The sequence below is a fragment of the Epinephelus moara genome, chromosome 16, assembly GCF_006386435.1.
Source record: "Epinephelus moara isolate mb chromosome 16, YSFRI_EMoa_1.0, whole genome shotgun sequence".
NCBI lineage: Eukaryota > Metazoa > Chordata > Actinopteri > Perciformes > Serranidae > Epinephelus > Epinephelus moara.
This window is the reverse complement of record NC_065521.1, coordinates 9,524,349-9,547,567: the sequence shown is the minus strand read 5'-3', so window position 1 is coordinate 9,547,567 and position 23,219 is coordinate 9,524,349. Positions and strand designations below refer to the sequence as shown.

General features: G+C 41.0%; 1 protein-coding gene across 7 annotated transcripts; it reads left to right on the top strand.

Moving 5' to 3' along the window:
• Positions 1-193: 193 nt before the first annotated feature.
• rbbp8l (retinoblastoma binding protein 8-like) lies at positions 194-21,253 on the top strand. 7 transcript variants are annotated; one of them, XM_050065929.1, is made up of 14 exons: positions 194-328; positions 3,150-3,238; positions 3,792-3,834; positions 6,020-6,115; positions 8,213-8,325; positions 9,897-9,972; positions 10,177-10,358; positions 10,463-10,506; positions 12,107-12,168; positions 14,052-14,778; positions 14,869-14,968; positions 15,060-15,121; positions 15,283-15,427; positions 17,117-21,253. In XM_050065929.1, the coding sequence occupies exons 1-14, from the start codon at positions 324-326 to the stop codon at positions 17,176-17,178; spliced, it is 1,806 nt and encodes a 601-aa protein (XP_049921886.1). In that variant the 5' UTR covers positions 194-323; the 3' UTR covers positions 17,179-21,253. The 7 variants fall into 7 exon arrangements, with proteins under 7 accessions (XP_049921886.1, XP_049921885.1, XP_049921884.1 ...); XM_050065928.1 differs by having other exon boundaries at positions 10,174-10,358; positions 15,063-15,121; XM_050065927.1 differs by having other exon boundaries at positions 10,174-10,358.
• Positions 21,254-23,219: the final 1,966 nt, after the last annotated feature.

Genomic DNA, 23,219 nt, shown 5'->3' with positions numbered 1-23,219 from the left:
TTGTGTTTCCCAATCGGTTTTGTCCCTCTATCCCCACAGGGCTTTATGGGGCCGGTTTAGCCGGTTATGTGGGATTTCAGCAGAACAGGAATATCAAGGGAGAACTTGCCCAGGCGTCACTGTTTGTGTTCCTTAAGGGGACGACAGCTCCGACCGGTTTTCTGGGGTGGAGAGATGAGAGAGGGGAGGGTGTGGGGCGTTCTCCCTAGCCTTATTCTCCTCTCTTTCTCTTCATTATCATGCATTCTCTCCTTCTGCCTCTGTATCACTCCGTCCATCTCTGAAGTCTGAACGAGGGAACAACTGAAGGAGTCCTCTGCTGTATGAGGTGAGTTACCTTTGATTAAGTTCTGAGCTGTTGCCCTAGGGCCAGAATAGATTGGCTAACAGGTGGGTAGAGTAGGTACAGGTATGTGCAGCTGGGAGTCAGGGCATGAACTGAGCAGACATACAGGAAATGATCATGGCCTTATCAGGCCTTTCGTGGTCACTATAGAGTGTATGTGTGTGGGTTGGTGTTGGTATCTTAAGGTCAGTTTACCACAGTTTCTTCATACCATGTGGTTTTAAAATGTATTCAAATATAAATAGAATGATGTCTAAATAAATGAAAATAAAGCTCCTTGTCAATAATAAGATAAAGAATTAATTAAGCAAACACAATGTGCAGTTTTACATATAGTCGGGGATCATAGTGAGGGCATTAGAGGCAAGATATGTCATTATAAGCGTGCGTGTGTGTGTGTGTGTGTGTGTGTGAGAGAGAGAGAGAGAGAGAGAGAGAGAGAGAGAGTGTGTGCGCACGCGCGTGTGTGTGTGTGTGTGTGTGTGTGTGTGTAGGGTGGAGCTCATACACAAATGTAACAGACTGTCGTTCCTCATTTATCGTTATTTGCATAAAAGCTATATTCTCTCAGTACACATTTTTCTGTGGTTGTCAGCTAAAATAAATGAGTGACAAGTTCACTCAGCGTCGCTCTCTACTGGCAGTCATTCCAGTCACATTATTAATCACATGAGCTGACAATGAGAAGCAACGGGTGTTTTGAAAGCAAAGCAGCTCAGACAATAGCCTTCAATGACATTTTTTAGACCCTGACTGCATCATTTCTTGGTTTGAACAGCATCAGCTGATATTGTGTGAGAGCAGTGAATGAAGTCTGAACAACAAAACTTTCTCTCACAATTCAAGCTTGGTTTCGATCAAACAACAAACCTCCCAGTGGATGGGAGGTGTTTGAGAAAGGCTTACATTAAGCTGCAGCCGTGAGATTATACAGCCAGGTTATCTACACAGTCTGTGTCTCTGTGGGTGTGTAGCATCCAGGACTGCTTTTTACCTCATAATGTGGTAATGCTGGTGTGCATATGTATGTGTATGTGCGTGTGCAGGTACGCATGTTTACCATGTTCACCCTCTTAGTTTACTGTATTAGCATGCTAATAGTAGCAGCATGCTACTGAACACAAAGTACAGCTGATGTTGATGGGAATGTCATTCATTTTAAAGGTATTTGGTGATAAGTCAGTGTGCCAGACAAATTATATTTTGACCTGATTATGGTGCTAAATGAGATGTTAGGATACCGTAAACCATAAATGTCTATTTCATGTTGGCACTAGAGGTAGTAGGATTCCTCCTCTGGGAACCATGAAAGTCTGTACAAAGGTTTGTGCAAATCTTTCTCATAGATGTTGATATACTTCACCTCCTAAGTTAAAATTTTGACTTTCTGGTGACATTACAGAAAACGTTAAGAAATCACTTAGTCATTAGGATTCATCCTCTGGGGACCATGAATATAGGCCATCTTGTAGGGAGCATGAATATGTGAACCAAGTCCAAAAAAAAATTAGTTGTCCAAACATTTCACTCAAAACCGTAAATGCTAATTGTTTGTAAGCACCAGAGTTAGTGGGATTCATCCTCTGGGAACCATGAATGTGTGTTAGGTTTGTGCAAATTCATCTTGTAGATACTGATATACTTCACTTCATAAGTAAAAACTTTGACTTTCTGGTGATGCTGGAGGAAAGGTCAGGGAAATCTTAAGTTACTAGGATTCATCATCTGGGGACCATGAATATCTGTACTAAATTCCATGGCAATCCATACAATAGTTCTTAAGACATTTTACTCAAGACCTTAAATGGCAATTTAATGTTGGCACGAGATTCATTATCTTGGAACCATGAATATCTGTACAAATGTGTGTCTCATTTTATCAGTAAAAACTCTGACTTTCTGTTGACAGTAGAGGAAAAGTCAGGAAAACACTTAAGTTACTAGTGTGTGTTTTGTGTGTGTGAGTGTGTGTGTGCGTGTGAGTAATGATCTAGAGACAGCAGAGCGGGCACATAAAGGCAGACAGGTCTTTTCTTGCTCTGCTGAGGTGATCCAAACAGCCACTTTCCTGACGTATCCTGACATGTCGAGAGAGCCTGATCCACACTGATCAACATGCTAAATAGTATATAATACATGTATTTGGGCTAATATGTGATCATGTTCATTTGTTGAATTAATGAGTGAATGACTGAGTAAACACAACTGAGTAGTGGATTTCAGTAAGGATTTCAGTTTGCAGGCAAAAAAGGTCACCTGTTTGCATTGAGACTTTCAATCAACAAATTATCTTATTATGTAATAATCTTTGCGAAAAGTGTTACACTGTCACCATGTGGTGCACATCTACACATATACACAAACACAAACTGTAAAAGCTGTGTTTCATGTACTTGAAACACAAACTGCAGTGTTAAGTCCCAGACCTTACAGGACCAGTCTAACTAGTTTCAATCACCCTCAATATAACAACCAAATTTTCTCCCACATTTGTGTAACAGGAACGGCTCATGAAAGTGCAGCGCCAGCAAAGTGTGCAGGGCTGTACGTCCTTAACACAACACAGTCCTCAGGCTACAACGCCTGAGCCCTTGATAACTGTACCTGATTTACAATGTTTTCACTCTATTAGCAGTTTGAAGTGTTAATACTTCATTAAACTGGTGGATTTAGGGTGTGTGAAGGGTCATAATATTTAGTCTCATACATCCAAAAGGAATTTCAGTTTAAAAGCATGCAATATAATCCCATTAAATTCATTAAAAGTATGGAAAACATTTTGTATGTCTCTTTTGTTGTACAGTCAGACTCAAGGTCAAAGGAGATCCCCAATGGAGTGCTTCAACAGCCTACTCCTCAAACTGAGGGAGGTCCACGAGCGAGAGTTGGAGGGTAAGTGGAAACTGGAGACCATCTTGCGATAGAATCACTCCAAACACGATACAGTGCATGCTGTTTAAAACAAATGTGCACCAGGGGTGTAAAGTGGGGGGACCAGTGGCCCCTTCCCTACATCCTACCCCCCTACTTTCGACCCTCTTGCTCAGACCATGCCCGTTTTTGAACTCGGCCTTCATTTTGATCTCAACAACACACCTGTAAGGTTTCATGACTGCATCTTGCGTGGTTGTGGCATTATTGACAAAATCTATCCACAGACAGAAAGACAGACATACACCTGGTAAAATAACCAAAATGACTTATTTGGTAGTTCCTGTTTCAATAGGTGGTACCAGGACCACATTTTGCCATAATGACATACGCACAGACTCACAAAGTGAACACAATACCAGCTGTTGCGACGTTGTCACGACTGGAAATCACAACAAAAGCAGCCATTGGCAACAAGGGTGAAAAAAAGAGAAAAGTTGTGATGCTGCTGTAGTAGAAGAGATATCTCATATCATTTGCACAAATTATAACCAGATGTATTTTGTTTTTCCAGGGTGGCAGGTGAAAATCCAAGAGCTGTCCAACAAGAAGGGCTGGTGAGTGACTCTCCCCCTCACTGAGGTCTCTACATGATCATGTTTAGACAACGCTGACAAGATAATCAAGTTTAGCTATACACAAGTTCAGCCACTGTGGGAGCTTTTGTCTTTGTGGACCACGCAGACTGTCATGCTGGCACTGCACCTGGCCCTGTGTTCGTCCATGTCATGTTTAGCTTGGAAGGGAGCTCATGTTGCAACAAGTCATTCAGTCTGTTACTGAGTCACAAAATCTTTGTTACATTTCTCCTTGGAACTAGTGAACAAACTACTGCCAAAGGAAAGGTGTTAATTTAGATTCTAGATACAACTGGGAGTTAAAACAAGAAAGTCTTTGAGTCCATTTCAAATACTGTAAAAGGAAGTGGAATGAGTGCAGGATTTAGGGGCATCTATTGGCAGAGATTTTATGTAATATCCATACCTATGTTTTCATAGGTGTATAATCACCTGGAAATAAGAATTGTTATGTTTTTGATACCTTAGAATAAGCCGTTTATATCTACATACAGAGCGGGTCCTCTAGTCCATCATGTTATGTCTACAGTAGCTCTAGACAGGACCAGTCACATTTTCTTATCAGCCACCATAGTTCTACACACTTTGCACACGGTGTAAGTTTCAGGTTAGATGGCTAGATGCCACTAAATCGAATACATAAGACCTTTACTCTGACTCAACCTGATTAATTTACTTAATAAGATGAACAGTCCTTGTCTATGCGTACAAATTGTGGGTCAAGATGCCAGACACCCCTCTCCCCACCAACACTTTCTAGCTCCTCCTAGGGCGTCCCGAGGTGATCCCAGGCCAGACGTGTTCTAGGTCTGCCCTGGGGCCTCCTACCGGTTGGACATGCCCGGAACACCTCTAATGAGAGGCGCCCAGGAGGCATCCAAACCACCTCAACTGACCCCTGACGACACAAAGGAGCAGCAGCTTTACTCCAAGCTCCCTCCATATGTCCAAGCTCCTTACCCTATCTCTAAGGCTGAGCCCAGCTACCCTTCAGGGGAAACTCATTTCAGCAGCTTGTATCCACAACCTTATTCTTCCGGTCATTACCCAGAGCTCATTACTATAGGTGAAAGCTGGGACATAGATAGACCAAGTAAATCGAAAGCTTTGCCTTATGGCTCAGCTCTCTCTTCACCACCATGGTCTGGCACAGCACCCACATCACTGCAGGCACCGCGCCAAACCGCCGTTCCAAAAAGAGTGCAAAGAGTGCTGGGAAAGATACTGAGCTGGTGCAGGAAGTTTGTCCTCTGCTGGGCCTTTTACCTGGTGGTGTCAGTGGGAGGGATCCACTTAAGGTCCTGGGAGATGGTGGATCAAAGAAACCTGAAGGTTTCCACAGCAGACACAGGGTCTTCTTCATTATGCTAATTTATGCTTCCTTGCTTCCTATCGCCTCCTGTGACCCGGAAATTGTTTTCCCTCCACCATCATGAAGGATCTTCCAATCCCTTAAATGCACCTGGATGAGAGAGGAGGTGTATCCTACATGGAGTCTTTTATCAAGCGGGGTCACTATGGAGCTCCCCCAGGGTCATAGCGTTTTTGGGGGGGTTTTGGGGGGCATCACACAAAACGGCAGTTTGTTTTTTGTCAGTTTTTTATTTACAATACTCAACATACAAACTAGTAGTTTGAGGGTCAGAGTTTTTTTAAAGCCTGCACCAACCCGGCCATTATGAGTACCAAACTGCTCCACCCTCTGGCAAACATACAGTACATATTCGTCAATGACCCGTACCCGAACCACAAACTGGAGCAGAACATTTCTGGTAATAATGACCTACTTGATGTTGGCTATATTGTCTATCATTTCCTTTTGAATGTAGTTACAATTTTATACTGTGCTCTTGATACTTTTACGTATGTAAATGATCCGATTACCTGCCACTGGAAAAAAGGAGGGAAATATTGAAAGCTGATATGGAAATGCAGCAACAACCATAAAACTAAAAGGAAATAGAATATATGTGAAGCAGCCTTTGGAAGTATTGCCTGCCTGCCTGTTCTTTAATGAATGTTCCAGAGGAGACATATTATTCTGTATCTCACTGATTGTAGAGAGACAGACATGTTATGTGATTGGCATTACATTTTGACAGTAATTTGTGTGTGTTTGTGTGCGTGTGTGTGTGTGTGTGTGTGTATGCATGCATGTACACAGTGATACAAAGCGAATGGAGGAACTGTTCACCAAAAACCAGCAGATGAAAGAACAGCAGCGACTACTCACCGAGAACATCAAGACACTGGAAAACAGGTACTGAGGTTACATTAAGCTTTTGTTCTGTATTTGGATTACAACATGTTTGTTTGTGTGAGCATATGAGTGTGTATACATACAGTTTATATTACCATAAACTAGTGATAATACTAGACCAAATAAATGCAAAACCCCTGAGTGTATTGAACTTTGAAATGTGTTACTGCAAATAAACTTAAAATTGGATAATGACCTCTAAAACATAGTGGAACGGTAGCACAAGTAGACGAATCTGCCAACACAGTAATGTCAGCAACACAGCAACATCTTTTTAAAGTTAGCTAACGTTAGCCACCACAAACTGCTGGTCAAATCGGACCCCGTAGGGCTGTGGCTTAAAGTCAGTCAATTAAAGGTGCACTGTGTAAAATATGGCTAGAATGTTAACATTCTAAACAAAAATCAAACTAACATGGGAATGTGAAGAAGTAATAATTTTGACACTATGTTAAAGACCTCTACGTATAGACCCTTTTACTGTTGGTAAACAGTATGACGTTTTGATGGGCTGGGCTCAGCTGGAGAAAGAACAATTCTCCACAATAATTAGTTAGCACTAGCTAGCAAGTTCTGTTGGCTTGTTTTAGCCAATGGAGGAAGATGATGCGAGTGGTGCATTCGGCACAAACTGGACCTTTTTCATACTTTCAGAGCACTGTTGAAATATACCATTTGGTTATCCAGAGCACCGCACTCTTGGAGTAAGGGTTACAGAGAAAATCAATATTCCTCTTAATACCTCCCCAATGTCTGATAGGTGGACATGATAACCCAGCTGGTATTCATCCCAACAACAGTAAATACTTTTCCCCTAACCTGACATGATGTGTGCGCTGCACATGCAAGCATTTTTGATGATCGCCTCCACCAGTCCTTTCCTCTTATTGCATTTAACCATAGTTGTCTTCAATTTGTTGACGGGCTGTGGTGGCTGGTATGCGATAAAATTTAAGCTCTGAGCCACGACTCCTTCTATTCTGGCAACCAATAAGACAACAAGACGACATTTTAACACTCCTATGTAGCCTACAGCCCTGTGGCAGCGAGTCATGTTTTGCCTTCAGGTAATAAAATGACATCATTGTGACGTTGGCCCCAAAAGAGTCCATTGTGTTGCAGAGATATCCACTGAAATCAGCTTGCTAACCAGCCAGCTTGTCCTGACTTGTAATGCCACTTGTACCTTTGAGAGGCGATAGCAAGTCACTGTAGCATCCAGCCTACCCTCAGTCCAACATGAGAGGACCAAGTCAAGTCCAGTATAGTTTTCCTTGTTTTGAGATACCTGTGATCCCTCCCAACATAGTTGAGCAATCTTTTTATGTCACTTGACATTCTCTTCTATTTCGGACAATCGGACAATCAGGCAATCCAAGGTCTGAAATATACAATAGTAATGTGGTGAGGTCAGTCCCCTCAGGCTGGTACACAGTTAAGCTAAGCTAGTTAGGCTAAGATAGCTTGCAGGCTTATCATTCGTCACTCATTCAAGTCCGTGATCTTCACTGACGTCTCTATCCAGGCGTTGGTCAAAGCCAAAATATATCCAGAGCCAGATAATACATAGTCCAACATCCCAAATCTGTCGAAAAGCCAAAAGACACACGCAGCACAGACAGTGCAACTAATGACAACACAAGTTGTACCGAAAAACATTCCAAATGGCGTTAATATTTATTTTTGATGTGGCTGCTTTCTTGCTAGTAGTCTTGCTGGAACTGCCACACTTAAAGATTATTTTAAAAAAAGCATGTTATTTTGACCAGCTGTCAGAGTTTCAGTAGCTTGGGCAACTTTTGCCTATTCTTGCCCTGCTGTTAGTTAGTAGCTGGCCTTTGGGTGAAATGCTGCCCCCTGTTGGTTTGGAACACGAAGGCAGGTATTACACATGGCGTTTTTAAGCAATTTAATGTTTATAAATTTAAAAAGAATGTGTTTTCTCTTCTTCCAAAAGTTACATAGTCACACCTTAATGTGTCATTAAATGTGTGTGTTTAATTTAGGATGAGGAACATTAGGATTGTGAGTAGTATAGAGTGTTTTCAAATCAGTCAGATGTGTTTCTGACGTTGTGTTTTTCTGCTGCTTGTGTAGGCTGAGAGCGGGGCTGTGTGACAGATGTACAGTAACTCAGGAAGTAGCCAAGAGAAGACAACAGGAATTTGAAGCTTCGCAGATGCAGAGCCTCCAGCACATCTCTCTACTAGGTATTCTGTTTATGTCTGTCTTTCACATCAGTGGTCCAACCTTACATCCATTTGTCATCCATCACTTGTCTCTTGTGTCACCATTCCTATCAGTCCTGTATCACAACTAAAAAAAAATTGTTTCCTTCATTTCCTATCTTTTGCTTCACCTTCTGGCATTTGGTACAGTTTTCATTCAACCTCCCATCCATGCCATTCCTTTCCAGTAAAAATATTAAAGGTTCAGAGAAATAATATAGCAGCAAACCACAATTTACTATGTAAAGATATAGTAGATGAATGGCGTCCTGAGCAGAGAAGATACCTCTCTATGTGTGTTGTAATATGAGCTTCTCTGTGGTTTGTTTGCAGCCACACATTCATGTTAGTACACGTGTGTATTCGACTGGCTAGCTTATCGCTCATCATCCACTGTGCACAATGCTCATACAGTAGTTGCTGCTGATATCGGGATGTCCTCGTCCCGCAAGTGTAGCACCCATCCTCCGGTCACCCCCTGGTTAACACTGTTTGCTCTGGCAGCACTGTCACAATTTTACCATTGTTTATGGAGTTAGCACCACTAGCTGCTAGCCGCCAGCTCCATGGGCATGGGCATCACTGGGCACACTTTTAGCTCCACTGAGTCAAGCCATGCCGTACTGAACTGCATTTCCATTAGCAGTTTAGATGCGCCGTGCCACGCCGAGCTGCACCAGAGATGGACCTTTTCTGGAGTAGGTCCAAAAGCCTGGCAGCCCACCCTATAGTGGGTAGCAGTGAAGTCTCACCAACCCCAGCCAACCCCCAATGACCCCCACCTATCCCCCTCAAACAAGCCATGTGTGTTGCAAGGATCAACTCACCTATCTGTCTGCAGGAGACCAGGGAGGAGGGCGTTTTTAAGCTTAGTTTCTCTCCTGCGTCCAGATTTTACTGTATATATCTGCTTTATTTTACTGTTTTATGTTCACTATCAGCCGTATTAGATGCTGTGTGAGGTTGCTGCTCGATAACTCGACATTTCCTTATTTTGTTGTTTCACAATAAAAGTTTTTACACAACAAAATAAGAGGGGACATTTATTGTGAAGGATCCATAGGCAAAGAAATGTGTTTATTACTGAGTTAACTTTGTTGGCAGCTTTTCTTCAATAAAGACAGGTCTAATAATACTGCAGGGATGAAGAGTAAAAGCAGAGACAGCCACAGTGAAGTAGATGAAGAGCTGCAGACAACAGGCTCTTACTGCAACTCTGCACACAGCTCAAAAAGCATCAAAAATAACAGGGGGCTTTAACTGTGGATCAGCCCACTGCTTTTAAACGTCATCACTCAAGACAAGCCATCATCAGTTAAAGACACACCTTTAAGAAGATGGCCCTGTTGTATCGGAAATGCAAATCCCTGCCATCCTGGGCTGATGGCCCAAACCAAACCAAGCCAAGTCAAGTCAAGCCAGCCCGTGACTGTCAAAAAAGGGTACATGTTGAGAGACGTGTGCAGAAAACTCATACATTCTGAATTTCAGATAGAGTCCCTTATAACTTTGGTGTTCAGTGTTCTGATCATGACTTGTGGTCTGTGTTGTAGCTGGAGAGATGAACAACCTGAAAAAGGAAAACAAGAAACTCAGAGATGAGCTCAGAAATTTAAGAGCAGCAATTGAGTGAGTATATGGTGTTTGATTATAAAGTTTTAAGATGAGGCCGTTATAGCCAGTGCAGCAAACATGTGACCACTATTTATTTTTTGTTTGTATGGCAAATAGTTTGATATTACATATATCAAAACGTTTTGCATGTATGACCGATCTGCCTGAAAGCAATTTCTCGTGTGTGTGTGTGTGTGTGTGTGTGTGTGTGTGTAGCAGAGGTCACAGTGACCTCTCCTCCAATAGCAGCAGCACCACAGAGGTCAAAGCAAACAGCTCCCCTGACCTTTCACCCCCTTCTGGACCTGTGGCCCTCATCACTTCAACAACCAGCAGGGCCACTAACCATCCAGCAGATGGCAATGTTGCAGTAAAAACTGAGGCAGAGCCAAGACCCGAAGGTGAGGATGAAGTCAGGAGGAGGAAACGTTTTTGCTCGTTTGTGTGTTGATTATTATGCTCTCGTTTTTTACATAAGTTCTTGTTTGTGTTTCTGATCAAACAGACACTGAACACAGACAACTGAGAGTGATGAACCGGAGCCACTTTGTAAGTTTCTAAATCAGCTCACTCTCAGAAGCATAACCACTAAATTTTTTTTCAGTTTTTAAGAGTTTTTCCTGCAGCATGTCAAAGAAATTGATCATTCTGGAAAATACTAATATTTGCTTTGTCTCTGAGAATAAGATAATACCATCAACACCACTCTAATAGAAAGGGCAAAGTCCCTTCCCCTGCAGTGTACCCCAGGACCCTGTTTTAAAAAATACTGCATGTACAGTAGCCAGTGGCAAGAGTAAAATGTTTTGTAGATCCTGTTCGATTTTGTGCCATGAATTTGTTTGTTAATTTTAAAGATAATCTTGCTAGTCAAGAAAGTTGTCATAGGTTTGTTGTAGTACCATTCAGTTTTGTGTGAACTACATCTCTCGCCTCGCACAATATACCTCACCAACACCAGCAAGCTAGCCAGCTCAGTAACATAGCTATATTCATAGCACAAATGTAACATTATCTTAACTGATATGTGTCCAGCATCTCTTGACCTTTTATCAGCAATGACGCAAAAAAATGACCAAGACCTGCTTCTCTTGTGAGAATACTGGTATGAAACACATGCTTCAGCAAGAGAAAAAGCTATGACATCAGTAACGCAACTTGTGTAGTCTCCCTAATTATATATTTTCACAGTCTTATGCTTCAACAATTTTAGAACAAACTGCAACATTCTTGACTTGCAAAATTATTCTTTAAATCGGCAAACATCATAGGCCTATGTGTAACTAAAGGCACAATTTAAACAGGGTCAAAAAATGATTAACTACCATACATAGTTTTCCTGAAATAGAGATCTCCAGGGATTACGTGTTTCTGTAGGCTGATGCAGAAGTTGGCATCGCCCAGGTTCCCTTTTTAAATAGACTATGGGATCATTTTTCCATTGGATTTTGGATTATTGCAGAAAATCAGCTCTGTGGCAAACAGATGATTATGATACTTACACATTTTTACACACCTCTTTCATAATTTTTAAAGCCTAAATGCAATTGCCATAAGTAAAAAGATAACATTAGGCTATAAACGAACTACAGCATTGTAGTATGAACTAACATTCCTACCACAACAAGGCTGTAAAGTCCTGTTCAACATGATGATGCTCTGTAGTCTCATTTAGCCACAGGTTTAGCAATCACCTTTTGTAAGACATATGACAGCTTCAGAATTCACGAGTGGGGTATTTACTGACGTATGTTATTTTGCAAAACAAAACATGAAAGTCTCTTAAGGGAAACAGCTAGCCTGTCTCTCTACAACAACCATCGACTTACTGGCACTTCTAAAACTCACCAATGAACAAGTAATATCTAATTTTCGTTCAGTTCTCAAGAAGTGTAAAGACAATAAAAGTTCATTCAGAGAGAACCAGGCTAGCTTTGTTTCCTGTTTCAGGTCTTTATGATAAACTAAACTATCTGTCTCCCGGCTTTAGCTTCACATTTAGCGTACACAGATAAGAGTGGTATCAATCTTCTCATTCAGAAAGAGAGCATCTGTTTATTTTCAGATTGTCAAACTAATAATTTAATGTATGTGATAATGGATAGTGTGATCATTTCATTTGCTTTTCTGCCCTTCTTCACTTTCACAGGAGTCATACAAGCCTCTGGCCTGGAAGACAGAACATAGTGTAACCCGTGCTGGAGAGAGGAGGTGAGACCAACATATTCTCATTCTATTTCGTCAAACACTGCCACTTTGTCGGCAGACCTACACATCTAAATATGACACGCCAGGTACCCTCCTGCATCTGTTTTGGACATTCAGGGAGGATGTGTCAATTTACGCTTGTTACGTGCACTGTGCCTTTATAAAAGGCACTTTGATTTTCACAGGAAATGTACAGTTTGTGCTTATTAGATGCATACATTCTTTTTTTCTTTTTCTTTTTTTTTTTTACTTTTTAGGTTTACCTCCTTAGGTTAAGGCAACAAAAGTCCTAGGTTAGGTTTAGGCAACAAAAAGCATGTGGTTAGGTGTAGAAAAAAAAATAGAATTCACATGGGAAACAAAATGCTCCTGGGTAAAAATCTGAAGATTGTTTGACCCATCAACCACCTCTCCCACCCACCCTATACGGAATATCTCGCTCTTTATATTCTGGTAGTTGGCGGCAGCGTAATAAACTGCCGCCACTCTGTGTGTATCATACAGTAGTGAAGGATGCCTCTGTGCATCCTTGTCTGATGCTGACGTCCATGTGACAAAGCCATAGTATTTGACAACTTGGGTTGTTGCTCACTACCTCTAAAACTAACATTAGGAAGTATTCCCTGAAATTACTTGTTACAGAAAAAAAGTAATTGTATTACTGTTACTTAGTCTCGCCACCAGACAATCAGAGATCTCCGCCTTCTGATAGTCTGGGGACACTCCTTTCTAAAGTGTGTTAAACACACCGTCGAAAACGGCGGCAACAAAGCAACACCTCTTGCATTTTTGAAAAGGACACGCCTTCTCGGAAATATGCGCTCCTCCTTTTCTCGTCCGCAAGGAGACAAACACACAGAGAGCTTGAAAATGGATGCCGAGAGATTTAACTCCGTTTTATCAAACGTGTGCTCATCCGTGAAGAAAATATTTTTTCCAACGGATGTCTTAGTTACAACATGATTGAGCTAACTGGAGTAGTTTCATGTCGTATCCGACAACGGGAGGCTTTTAACAGATGACGTCCTGATGTTAGCTTTGCTGCTGCTGTTAGCTGTCCCTGTCAGCTGCAGCCACTGATGCTTTCTAGACATCGTGATTTCCCAAAACTGAATAAATACCACACATAGCAACACAAAACTGCTTTGCTAGCTCAATCATGTTGTAACTAAGATATCCGCTGGAAAAGATATTTTTTTCACGGACCGTTTAATGAGTTATTACCTATTACAGACACTGCTAACGGCTAACAGGGCTAACAGCTAACGGTTAGCCCAGCTAAACGTGCACACAGAAATAGTAATGTTTGTTCAATCATTGTGTTTATAGACTTTACAAACATCGGATTAGTCCAAACGGTGATACAGTGATGTGAAAAATGTGATATATAGGCTATATATATAGCTAAAAGCTCTGCTGGTTTTCTACCCGGAAGTATTTGTAAACAACAAGGCGATTCCCTCTATAGTCCGGCCGGACGGATGAGTCATGGCCTTGTAAAAGATTATGTTTGTTTCTTTTAGTTGGCGAGAATGTGTCGCCGCAAACGCGACAAACATCCACTAACTTTGACGGCGTTTTCTGCAAGCACGGCTGTGTCTATGTTTACAAGCACAAGAGTTCAGCGAGCCACCAAAGGACCACCCTGCAGATTTACTATTGGTTCTGCAATGTAGGGAGTTTTTTTAAACTCTGAAATTGTATCCGCCCATCTAAACAGAAAATCAGGGAGAAAGTCATCAGTCTTTAGTTAAGCAAAGCGTCTAAAGACTGACTTGTGAGTCTAACTGTTACTAAGTAATGCATAACTGCCAACACATGGCCCAGTAACCTGCATGGATATTTTAACCTCTCCCTATCTGCCTGATTTGTTTCTCATAACTTAGAGCTCAGAGCATTGAAGGACTGGACCAGCGATCCTCCATCCCTCCTCAAACTCTCCTTCTCAGGAACTCCTCTTCCTCAACCAGTGGAGAAGTGAACCCCAGCAGACATGTGCTCCATGCTCCTGTCCCTTGCCGTCCTCAACCAGTCACGAGCCATGTTACTCTTCCATGGCCCTTATCTGAGTCCCCCGACTGGGTGACTGCGGCTGCTTCAGGGACAGGCCTGGTAGTGCAACCTTCTCCCAAACCAAACCTGCTGCGCTTTCCCAACCTAATCCCATCTAGCCAGCATGCCAGCTCCAGAAGGCAGGTTTTTGGTTCTCCCTGGCACAAGCAGAGCACCCCTCAGCCCCCTGCCAAGGAGCCAACAGTGGTGTTTAGGTTGCGAAATCTGTCAGAGCAGGTGGAGAGTCAAATGAAGCCTCAGGAGAAAAAGGAAATCCCACCACCCAAGACTGAGAGGGTCTCAGGAGAAGGGCTTAAAGAGGTGTATGAGGGGCCTCTGGACCTATCGGATCGAGGAAAATCCAAATCCAGCCAAATGCGAAGAAATGATTCACCCCTAGCATTACAACGTGGAGAGAATGCACAGAGGAGCCCTGACAAGGATGAGAAGACAAATCTATCTGCATACGGACCAGTATCATCACCCTCTCCTGTCGCCCCTCCGTCTTCTACCCCACCAGTCAAACAAGAGGAAGAGTCTACCAGTGACCTTAACCACAAGGTACTTTTACTTAGCAGTAAGATTTAAAGACATTGGGGTGATGGTAAAGAGGGGACAAACAAGACTCAGGGTATGATGGTCTTATTACAGCAGGTAATGAATGAGCAGGAGCAGGAAGAGGAGGTGAATGAAAAGACGGACCAAAGCAATGGGAAGAAAGTGCCTGTCCTCACCATATCATTACGTCCAGGTGAAGCGCTTAGATTCAAAAGGGTCTCTGTGTGTTCATCCATATATTTACTGTGCATAGATGAATAATACATGGTGTCATGTTTCTGTAGCAGTAGTGGTGCTGGAGACTCTGAATCCGGCTATGCAAGAATCTTTATCATCAAATGCCAAAGTAAGGTCAATTAAGCCAACAAAGCAGACACAGTCGAGACTTTCTTTTTTTTTATTTAGAATCAAAATGTCCACATGAAAATATTGTTTCTAGTTTGATTTTACTTGAAATAAAGGTGTCTTTCTTTTGTGAACCTTTGTGCTTCATCTGCCTCATCACAGTCGACATCACCAGCAGTTGAGCAAGGAGGCAGCTCAGATGACCAGGACGATGAGGACAGTGCGTCAGGACAAGAAAGCAACCAGGGCCACAAGAGGAAGCGAGCATCAGTGGAGACGGAAACTGACAGAGACTCAGAAACAGACAGTAGGCATAAGTTCACTTTTCAAGTCCTTGCGTGTCTTTATTTACTTCTTCCTTTCTTTTTTTCCCTCTTGGGTGTGGACTTCAAGTCCAATCACATTTTTAAAGCTTCATCAATCAAAGTTTTACGCACTTGTGGTCCATATTCATTTAATTTCTGGTTCTGTGGACACACTTACAATATTTAAGGGATAGTTCAACAGCCTTCAAATATCATCCACAGAGGTGCCTCAGAACCATGCATAGAAGCCACACATCAGCCAAATTCTGTCCTTCAGTGTAATTAAACTCAGATTTAATTGATCAGGTGTTTTATTGTGAATGCACAGTATTTTAATCCACACAACCAACTCTGTGATCATACAACCATCGTAATGATGTAAACGCTCACAAGTCACATCTCTACCATCCAACCCAAAGAACATGAACCAAAGATGTAGGATTTAGTTGGGACGGTAGAGACACATCCCACAACAGAGTAGTGAATTGTCTATAATGATAATTTTGATTGTAAAAAAAATAAATGTAATCACCTGTCTGTCAGTGTCTAGTCAATGGTACACAATCAGTTAACAGATCTTATTTGCGAATATGAGTCCCATCTCCATTGGCGCCCCCTGAAATGTTTCATAGGGGTGCAGATGGTGCCACTGAAAACTTTGGGGTAGGACTTCAAAACCAAAAGTCATAGTATATAGGCTAGGTGAAAACTATGTCAAAATAGAAAGTTAAGGAATCATCAGCAAAGAAATAACATAATTTACAGTAGACTATAGGACTCAAGGAAATACAATGGCTTTATTCTCATTGGATTACAAATGTATTCTTGTCATATTACAACTTTCTCTCAAAATATTACAACTCTATTCTTGACCTCTCAGAGAGCATGGTGTGAGACATGTTTTGAATGTGCAAAAAGTTTTGAACGTTAGCAGAAATCTTGCTGCAACACATATCCAGGGGTGTATAAATAAATTTATTTGAATCAGTGGGTCATTGATGTGAATAGGTGCCACATGCACATTACTTCCCCAACCAAAAGACTCAAAAGATGACAAAAGAGTAAATCATGTCAACATGTGTGCTGGAAAAGTGACAAAGAATAAAAGTAATAAATGTACTAAATAACAGTAACACAGAATGCCCGAGAAGCTTACTGCATTATATTTCATCATAATTTTATATTTTGTATTGTCATTGTCATTCTCCTTTACATAAAGACAGTTTCACCATAAATCGGTGCAAAAAAAAACAAAACAGAATGAAGGACCCCCAGAACCCCCCTATTTAATATGTCACCCCAGTGCTGACATGAAACCTTAGCCCTTGACATAAATACAGCATTTATACTTAGTGTAAATAGATTGGTATTGATCTTGTCATCTAACAATGGTCAAGAAAGCAAAGAAAGGCTGATTTCCCCAAATTTGAAACTATTCTTTTCGATGGTTTAAACCATCTGAGCACTGCTTGGCCAAAATCCTGTATGTGAGATGAACTTTGAAGGGTAAAATTATTCCATTTCAACTTTGACTTCTGCTCAATTGATGTGGTCTTAATTATTGCCCATCTACTTTCTTCCTTTTAAGTCTATTTGAACCTGTACAAAAGTAGCCATCATAAAAATTTCACTTTTGCTGGCTGCTTCTTCTCCCTCACTGTTTGGAACAATCTTCTTTTTTCCCCTTACAGATGTCCAGCAGGAGAGGAAGATCAAGATCACAGTGAGAGCTGAGGAGAAGAGCCCTTGCTAAAGAGCATGACATCACATTGACTTGGTGATCTCACTCAAACATGCATCAACTGATAGTTATGGCCACCTGGGAGCAGTACATCAACCTGTAAATACAACACTTAGCCTACATGTACCTTATGAAGTTGATAATGAATTGGCAAACATTGGAGTATTTAAACCAGCAGACATGGAGCAACTTTCATTAATTTGCATTCATTTGGAATTGTTTGTTTCTGGCCACCTGATGAATGGAAGTCCAATATTCACTCTCCTTTTAGCTCTTTCTCTTTGCTCTGCACCTTCTCCTCAGGGAAATATCTGGCTCTGTAATTTCTGTAGAAATTCAAAACCTTTTGCTAAAGCATTAATTGAAAACAACACATGACTGATTTCTGTCAAGAGACACTTGAGTGTTGAGTGATTTAGTGTGAAGTGTTGAGCGACTTAGTGTTGTCATATAGCAGCCTTACTCTTGCTGTCTTCATACAGCTTTGGGGTACCGCTTAGGTTACATTCATCTGACTGACTAAAGTTAGTTAAGTAACATCCTGCTAACTGTAGGCTATTGCATAGCTAGCTTCCTAATAAGCTACAATTAATAGAATAATATTAATGCAATAATTGTCCAAAATGGCAAAAATAGGTAGCCTGTTTCATTATCAATATACGTTGACACTCACTTCCGTTGTGGCTATTGCATTTGGGATTTCCATACATTTGCTTGCATTTTTGAACTTTGCAAAGCGTTTTTGATGCAGTACATTTGAGACGCCTCAGCCACCGTAATAGAACACAACCGATATGAAGTTTTCATCAATACAGTGCTTTATCCTGGCTTCAAGGCAGTCTTTTATATAAGGGGTGGATTCCCCAGGAATTTGTAAAACTTTTTTAAAATAGCCCTAAACCTTGGTTTTGGCCTCTTGGGGCAGCATAATCAAGGTGTGAAAGGAACAATGATGTATTATCACCTTATAAAGTTGCTGTGGCAAACAGTGTTAATTTTGTTGCCGAAAATTTTTTACGACAAAGACGAGACAACGACGAGCTAAAAATAGATCTTGATAATAAAAACTAAGATGAAATCTATGTTTCATTTTTATTGACGAGACAAGACATGACAGAAATGTTAGTGGTGGACTATCGGACATTGAAAGCCGAGAACGGCCATGCTTGCAATTACCTTTGCCACATGAGTGACAGGCTGGTAAACTCCAGTAAATAGTCAGCGGCAGGATGTTTCGCTAGCCAGCAAATATACTCCCACTACAGAAGCATCAGCCGTTGGTTCAAGCTGTGAGCTATAATTAATTAATTAATAAATAATCAGATGTGTGTGTCTGACTGTGGATGGTGGAGCTGCTGAATGGATTTGTTGAGTTTGTTATTTACAGTGGTGGCTGTTAGCAGCTAGCTCCGCTTGTTAGCAGCTGAATGGCAGTGGAGCAAGCAGCTACCAGCTGCTGGACTTCACATCTGTTGAACTCTAGTCAGTCCAAGCTTTTTGTAAGTGTGTAGAAATTATTTGTAGTTGAAGAAAAAAATTGTCCAAATGAAATTTTTATACAACCTGTCACCTTGATTCTAATTTCTGATACATGAATTAGCCTTAACTGGATCAGTTTAAAGACACAAAAAAACATATAGAAAACATAATGACTTAAAGTTGACTAAAATGTCATCAACTAAAACTAATAAGGATAGAATTGACTAAAATGTGACTAAAACTAATCAGTATTTTCATCTCAAGCTTAAAGACATAATCCAAAATAGCTGTCAAAGTTAACACAGGTGGCAAAAGCAAACAGATGCCTATCTACACATCTAACAGACACAGAGCAACATTAGTGTTCATTTGGAGTCTCCAGCAGCTCTTGAGAAAAATACCCCTGGAGTTAGCAAGAGGCTAATTTTTTCTATCTGCTGTTTGTTGTTGAGCAGGAAGCGTTTAAACTAAATGGCTGGCTGCTTGCTGTGGCTGTAGATGACGCTGATCAGACAGACAAAAGTGAATCACAACAGTCAAACAGTAGTGTGTATTTGTGTGCGGCGCTATGGCCCACCCCCGCAACCGGCAAATTACAAGCTCTCTCAAATTTTCCAGCATAATAAATACACAAAAGAATGTCAAATGCAAAAAATATTTTTTTATCTTTATCTATTTTCTCTTTTAAACAGTGAAATACGGTCGCACACTTTTTGAATTCAAGTTTTTCTCTTTCACTGAACTATGCTAGGCTTAACTGCTTCGTTTAGTCACAGTAAAACACTCTTCATTCAAACTCAACAGAAACAAAATAAAACTCAACAAAACAGTCTTGATTAGTCTTGTTAGCCCTTTAGTTAGTCAGTCCACTGTTCCAACCATCACCAACTCTGGTTTGGTCCAAATAAACCCTTAATTCGCCAAGTTAGGTGTGAAAAGGCGGTCCTGTTATGTTTATCTCCACCACTCGCAGCCAGCTCAGCTGCCTCTTGCACCACAATTTTAATTTTAAGTATTTTGCACATTAGCATTCTGTTTAGCAGCTTATAGCGGTTTGTTGGATAACTGAGACAACACCACCTTGGAAAGTCACACATTTTCTTACACTTACCAGCTCACTGTCACAAGGCACAACTCAAACAGCCACCCAGAATATGACCAACTGAAGACGGGTGCAGTAACTGAAAGTCTTCCTGTAGAAAGTTGAGAAATTTAAATTACTTCTGTTCAGTCTCCTCTGAGCTGTTGATTTGTCAATTGATCACCACAACTATTGCAGTAGAATTAACTGAATTTACATGGAGTTTTTACAGTCCTGGCAACCGCTCAAAGCGCTGTTCAACACCAGCCCCATTCACGAATTCAAACACACATTTACACACTGGTGGCTGAGGCTACCATGAAAGGTCATCAGGTCAAAGTTGAACACACATTTTCACAATTTGGGGGCTCAGTATCTTGCCCAAGGACAGTTAGACATGTAGGCTGCAGGGGCCACGGATTGAACCATCAATAATTAGACGACAGCTCTACCTCCCTAGCCACAGCCACCCCAGTACTACCATCATCACCACTAGTGTCATCCCTCCACAGTTAACAGCACTATCCGTCCCCTTTTCTGAAATACTGAAAAATGTCAAGGTAATAAACTAACTTTTAACCTTTACTCATACATTTCTAATTAAAATGCACTATACTGTTTTAAATCAAAATTGCATAATTTTTTTTTTTTTTTTTTGGGGTCTTACTGCCAACCAAGACAAACCTAAAACCTCCATTCTCTTCTCCAACATTCATCACACACTATTATGATTTAATGTAAGATGTTTATAATTATTTTACTTTGCTGGCACTTCTGTCACTGCCGGGATATTTTATCACTTTACCTCTCTTCATCTCAACCCATCTTAAGTGAACAACAAAAAAAGAACAAGAAAAGAAAGAACACAGAAACATGTTCCTCTTCCTCTTTTTTATTTTCAGAATTCACACATTTTGCAAGTATTAACTTTCCGTTTACAGCTGTTACAGCCTGTGGTTAGGCGGGTGGATGGAGGAGATAAAAGCGCAGTGACGGAGCCAACCTATACTTTTGTGATACGCCCTGCAAAGTCAGTGTGTCTATTTTGTGTAAATATATAAAACATTTTCAAAGTGGAGATGGTAATCAATAGGCAGCATGAGCCAATACTTACCCTTAATATGAGATTATTTTTTCAAAAGTGTGCACTTTTTATTATCTTGTGTGTGAAAACCTGTGCAGTCCTAATGCTGTTATATTGATTTCTACTGTGTCTATTATGTCTCTCTAATGCCATTAGAGTCCATTAAGTATCATACTTTGTGAAAGGTCAGTGGACAAAATAGCTCTCTCTGTCATTTCCTGCCATTCACCTCTCTCTGTTAATTAAAGTGTGATTTCACTGTGCTGCTGTAAGTTTACTATTGTGCTTTGTCTGTTACAGTAATGTTAATCCATCAAGTTAAATGCTATGTTATTGTGTGGTCTTAAAAGATATTGTGGTTTTAGAATGAAACAATGTATACTCCTAGAAACTGTTATCTGAATACACTACTTAAAATGCTGAAATAAATTTCTGTTCTTAAATGTTCAGCTCTTATACTTCATACCATAACACGCTTAGCAGACCTCTTGTACAGACACTGTATGGTGACTAACCCTTGTGAATAATCATAAGTGTTCTGGGAAATAGAAGTAACATTGTGTGACTTTTTTAGCACATTACGCAAAGCAGTTGCGGTGTTATAATCAGCGATGTAGAAACCAGCGCCAACCTTCAAAGGTTCTTCATATAGTGGTGTGGTGTGATGCAACTTTACTGTTACAGGAAATCAGCTCAGTGGTCAGCATCCCGTAAAAAATATTCTATGAACAGATCACATTACACTAGGACGGAATTTTTAGGTAAAGCTTCAATCTAACAATAACAGAGTACATCATCAACCCTATTCAGGATGTCGTAGATTTGTTGTGTTTGTTCCGATTAAATTTGGTTGGGTGATCATATGGGTGGAAAAAAGCTAATTTGCAAGTCACTGGCGTTAAAGTCAAAGTGGAGCTGCAAGTCTTTTTACTAGGAGGAGCAATGTCGGTTTGTTAGTAAGCTAATCCACTACTTTGGTCCAGACTGAAATACAGTATCTCAGCAACTACTGGTTGCATTGCCATGAAACTTTTAAGAGACACTGATGTTCCCCTCATGATGAATCTAGTAATCTTTCATCTAGTGGGGACTGCCCATTGTTCCCACCGCCCAAAATTCTGAAGCCCTGTGTGTCCAAAAAATGTCCCATTGGACTGAAAGCCTGTTTCTCCAACAGCCTGTTATTCCAGAAGCAATCACAAATTGTCCCAAAGTCCTGTCTCTCCGAAAATACACACTGGTTCTGGTTAGGAAAAGAACATGTTTTGGCATCAATCACCCATGTTTGGTGGTACAAAAGTCACTGTAAAAGCAGGGACAGGTCAGTGAAAAACACCCAGGTTCAGTGGCTTAAACGAAGCTGGGAAATGTTGTAATGGGTTGGTAAAAACACCTGGGATTGGCAGCTCTAACACTAGCTCAAACACCACTGGGACACTTAAACCAGTTGTGGTGAGTATGTATTTTTGGAGAAACTGGACTTTGGAGCAATGGCCTTTTGTTTTTTGGGATAACAAGTTGTTGGAGGAATTGGATTTTGGGATGTCTGGGATCTTTTTCAGACTAACGGAGCTTCAGAATGAGCTGTCAGATCAATAGCATGGCACCCATCTTGCACCATCAGGTCAAAATGCTAAACATGCCAAAATATGATGTTGAAGATGGTAAACATAATACTTAATACAGAAAAGTAATGCGCATCTTTGGCTGTAGTGAGGTGCTAATCACTGGCAGGGCACTTGAGAGTGAAAAACAAGAGTCACACACCCTGGCAGCATATGCGTTTCTCTTTTATTCAGATGACATTTGGCCATTAGGCCTCAGGCCTTCAACAAGATTGCTGATCTAAAAGAAGGCCTGAGGGCTGAGACTTCATCTGAGTAAAAGAGAAGCGCATATGGAGCCAGAGTGTGTGACACTTACTCTCTACTTGCAAATGCTGTAGATGCCACATCATACTAAAAATCAGCAATTGTTGGCATTGTCGTTGTGAGCATATTAACAAGCTGATGTTAGCATTTAGCAAAAAGCACTGGTGTGCCTGTAAGTACCACCTCACGGAGCTGCACACATACCTGTAGACTTTCAGTCCTTTTTAACTTTGGGTTTGGGGAAGATATCAAGTCATTCCAAGTTAAGTAGCAAATGTAAGTTAAGTCTGTTTTGACCAAGTCAAGTCTTAAGACATCAAATTTCTGACCTGAGTCTGACTCAAGTCTAAGTTACATGAGCCCACCCCTCCGCTGGCAGCTAACGTATTTTCCATAGGATTGGATAAAGAAAACAGAAATGGGAAAATTTCGGTAAAATCTTGACTTAAAGCTGAGAAAGCCTGAAAACAGTTGATTTTTGAGTCTCATCTGAGTTAGGTTTCGTTCGTCTCCGCCCTGAGCCCCTCCTACCAGACAA

Bases quoted from the DNA above. Each gene is read 5' to 3' on its own strand.
- rbbp8l (XM_050065927.1), top strand. The intron at 6,116-8,212 runs GTACTGAGGTTA...CTGCTTGTGTAG, and splicing joins ATCAAGACACTGGAAAACAG to GCTGAGAGCGGGGCTGTGTG. The intron at 14,779-14,868 runs GTACTTTTACTT...GTCTTATTACAG, and splicing joins CCAGTGACCTTAACCACAAG to CAGGTAATGAATGAGCAGGA.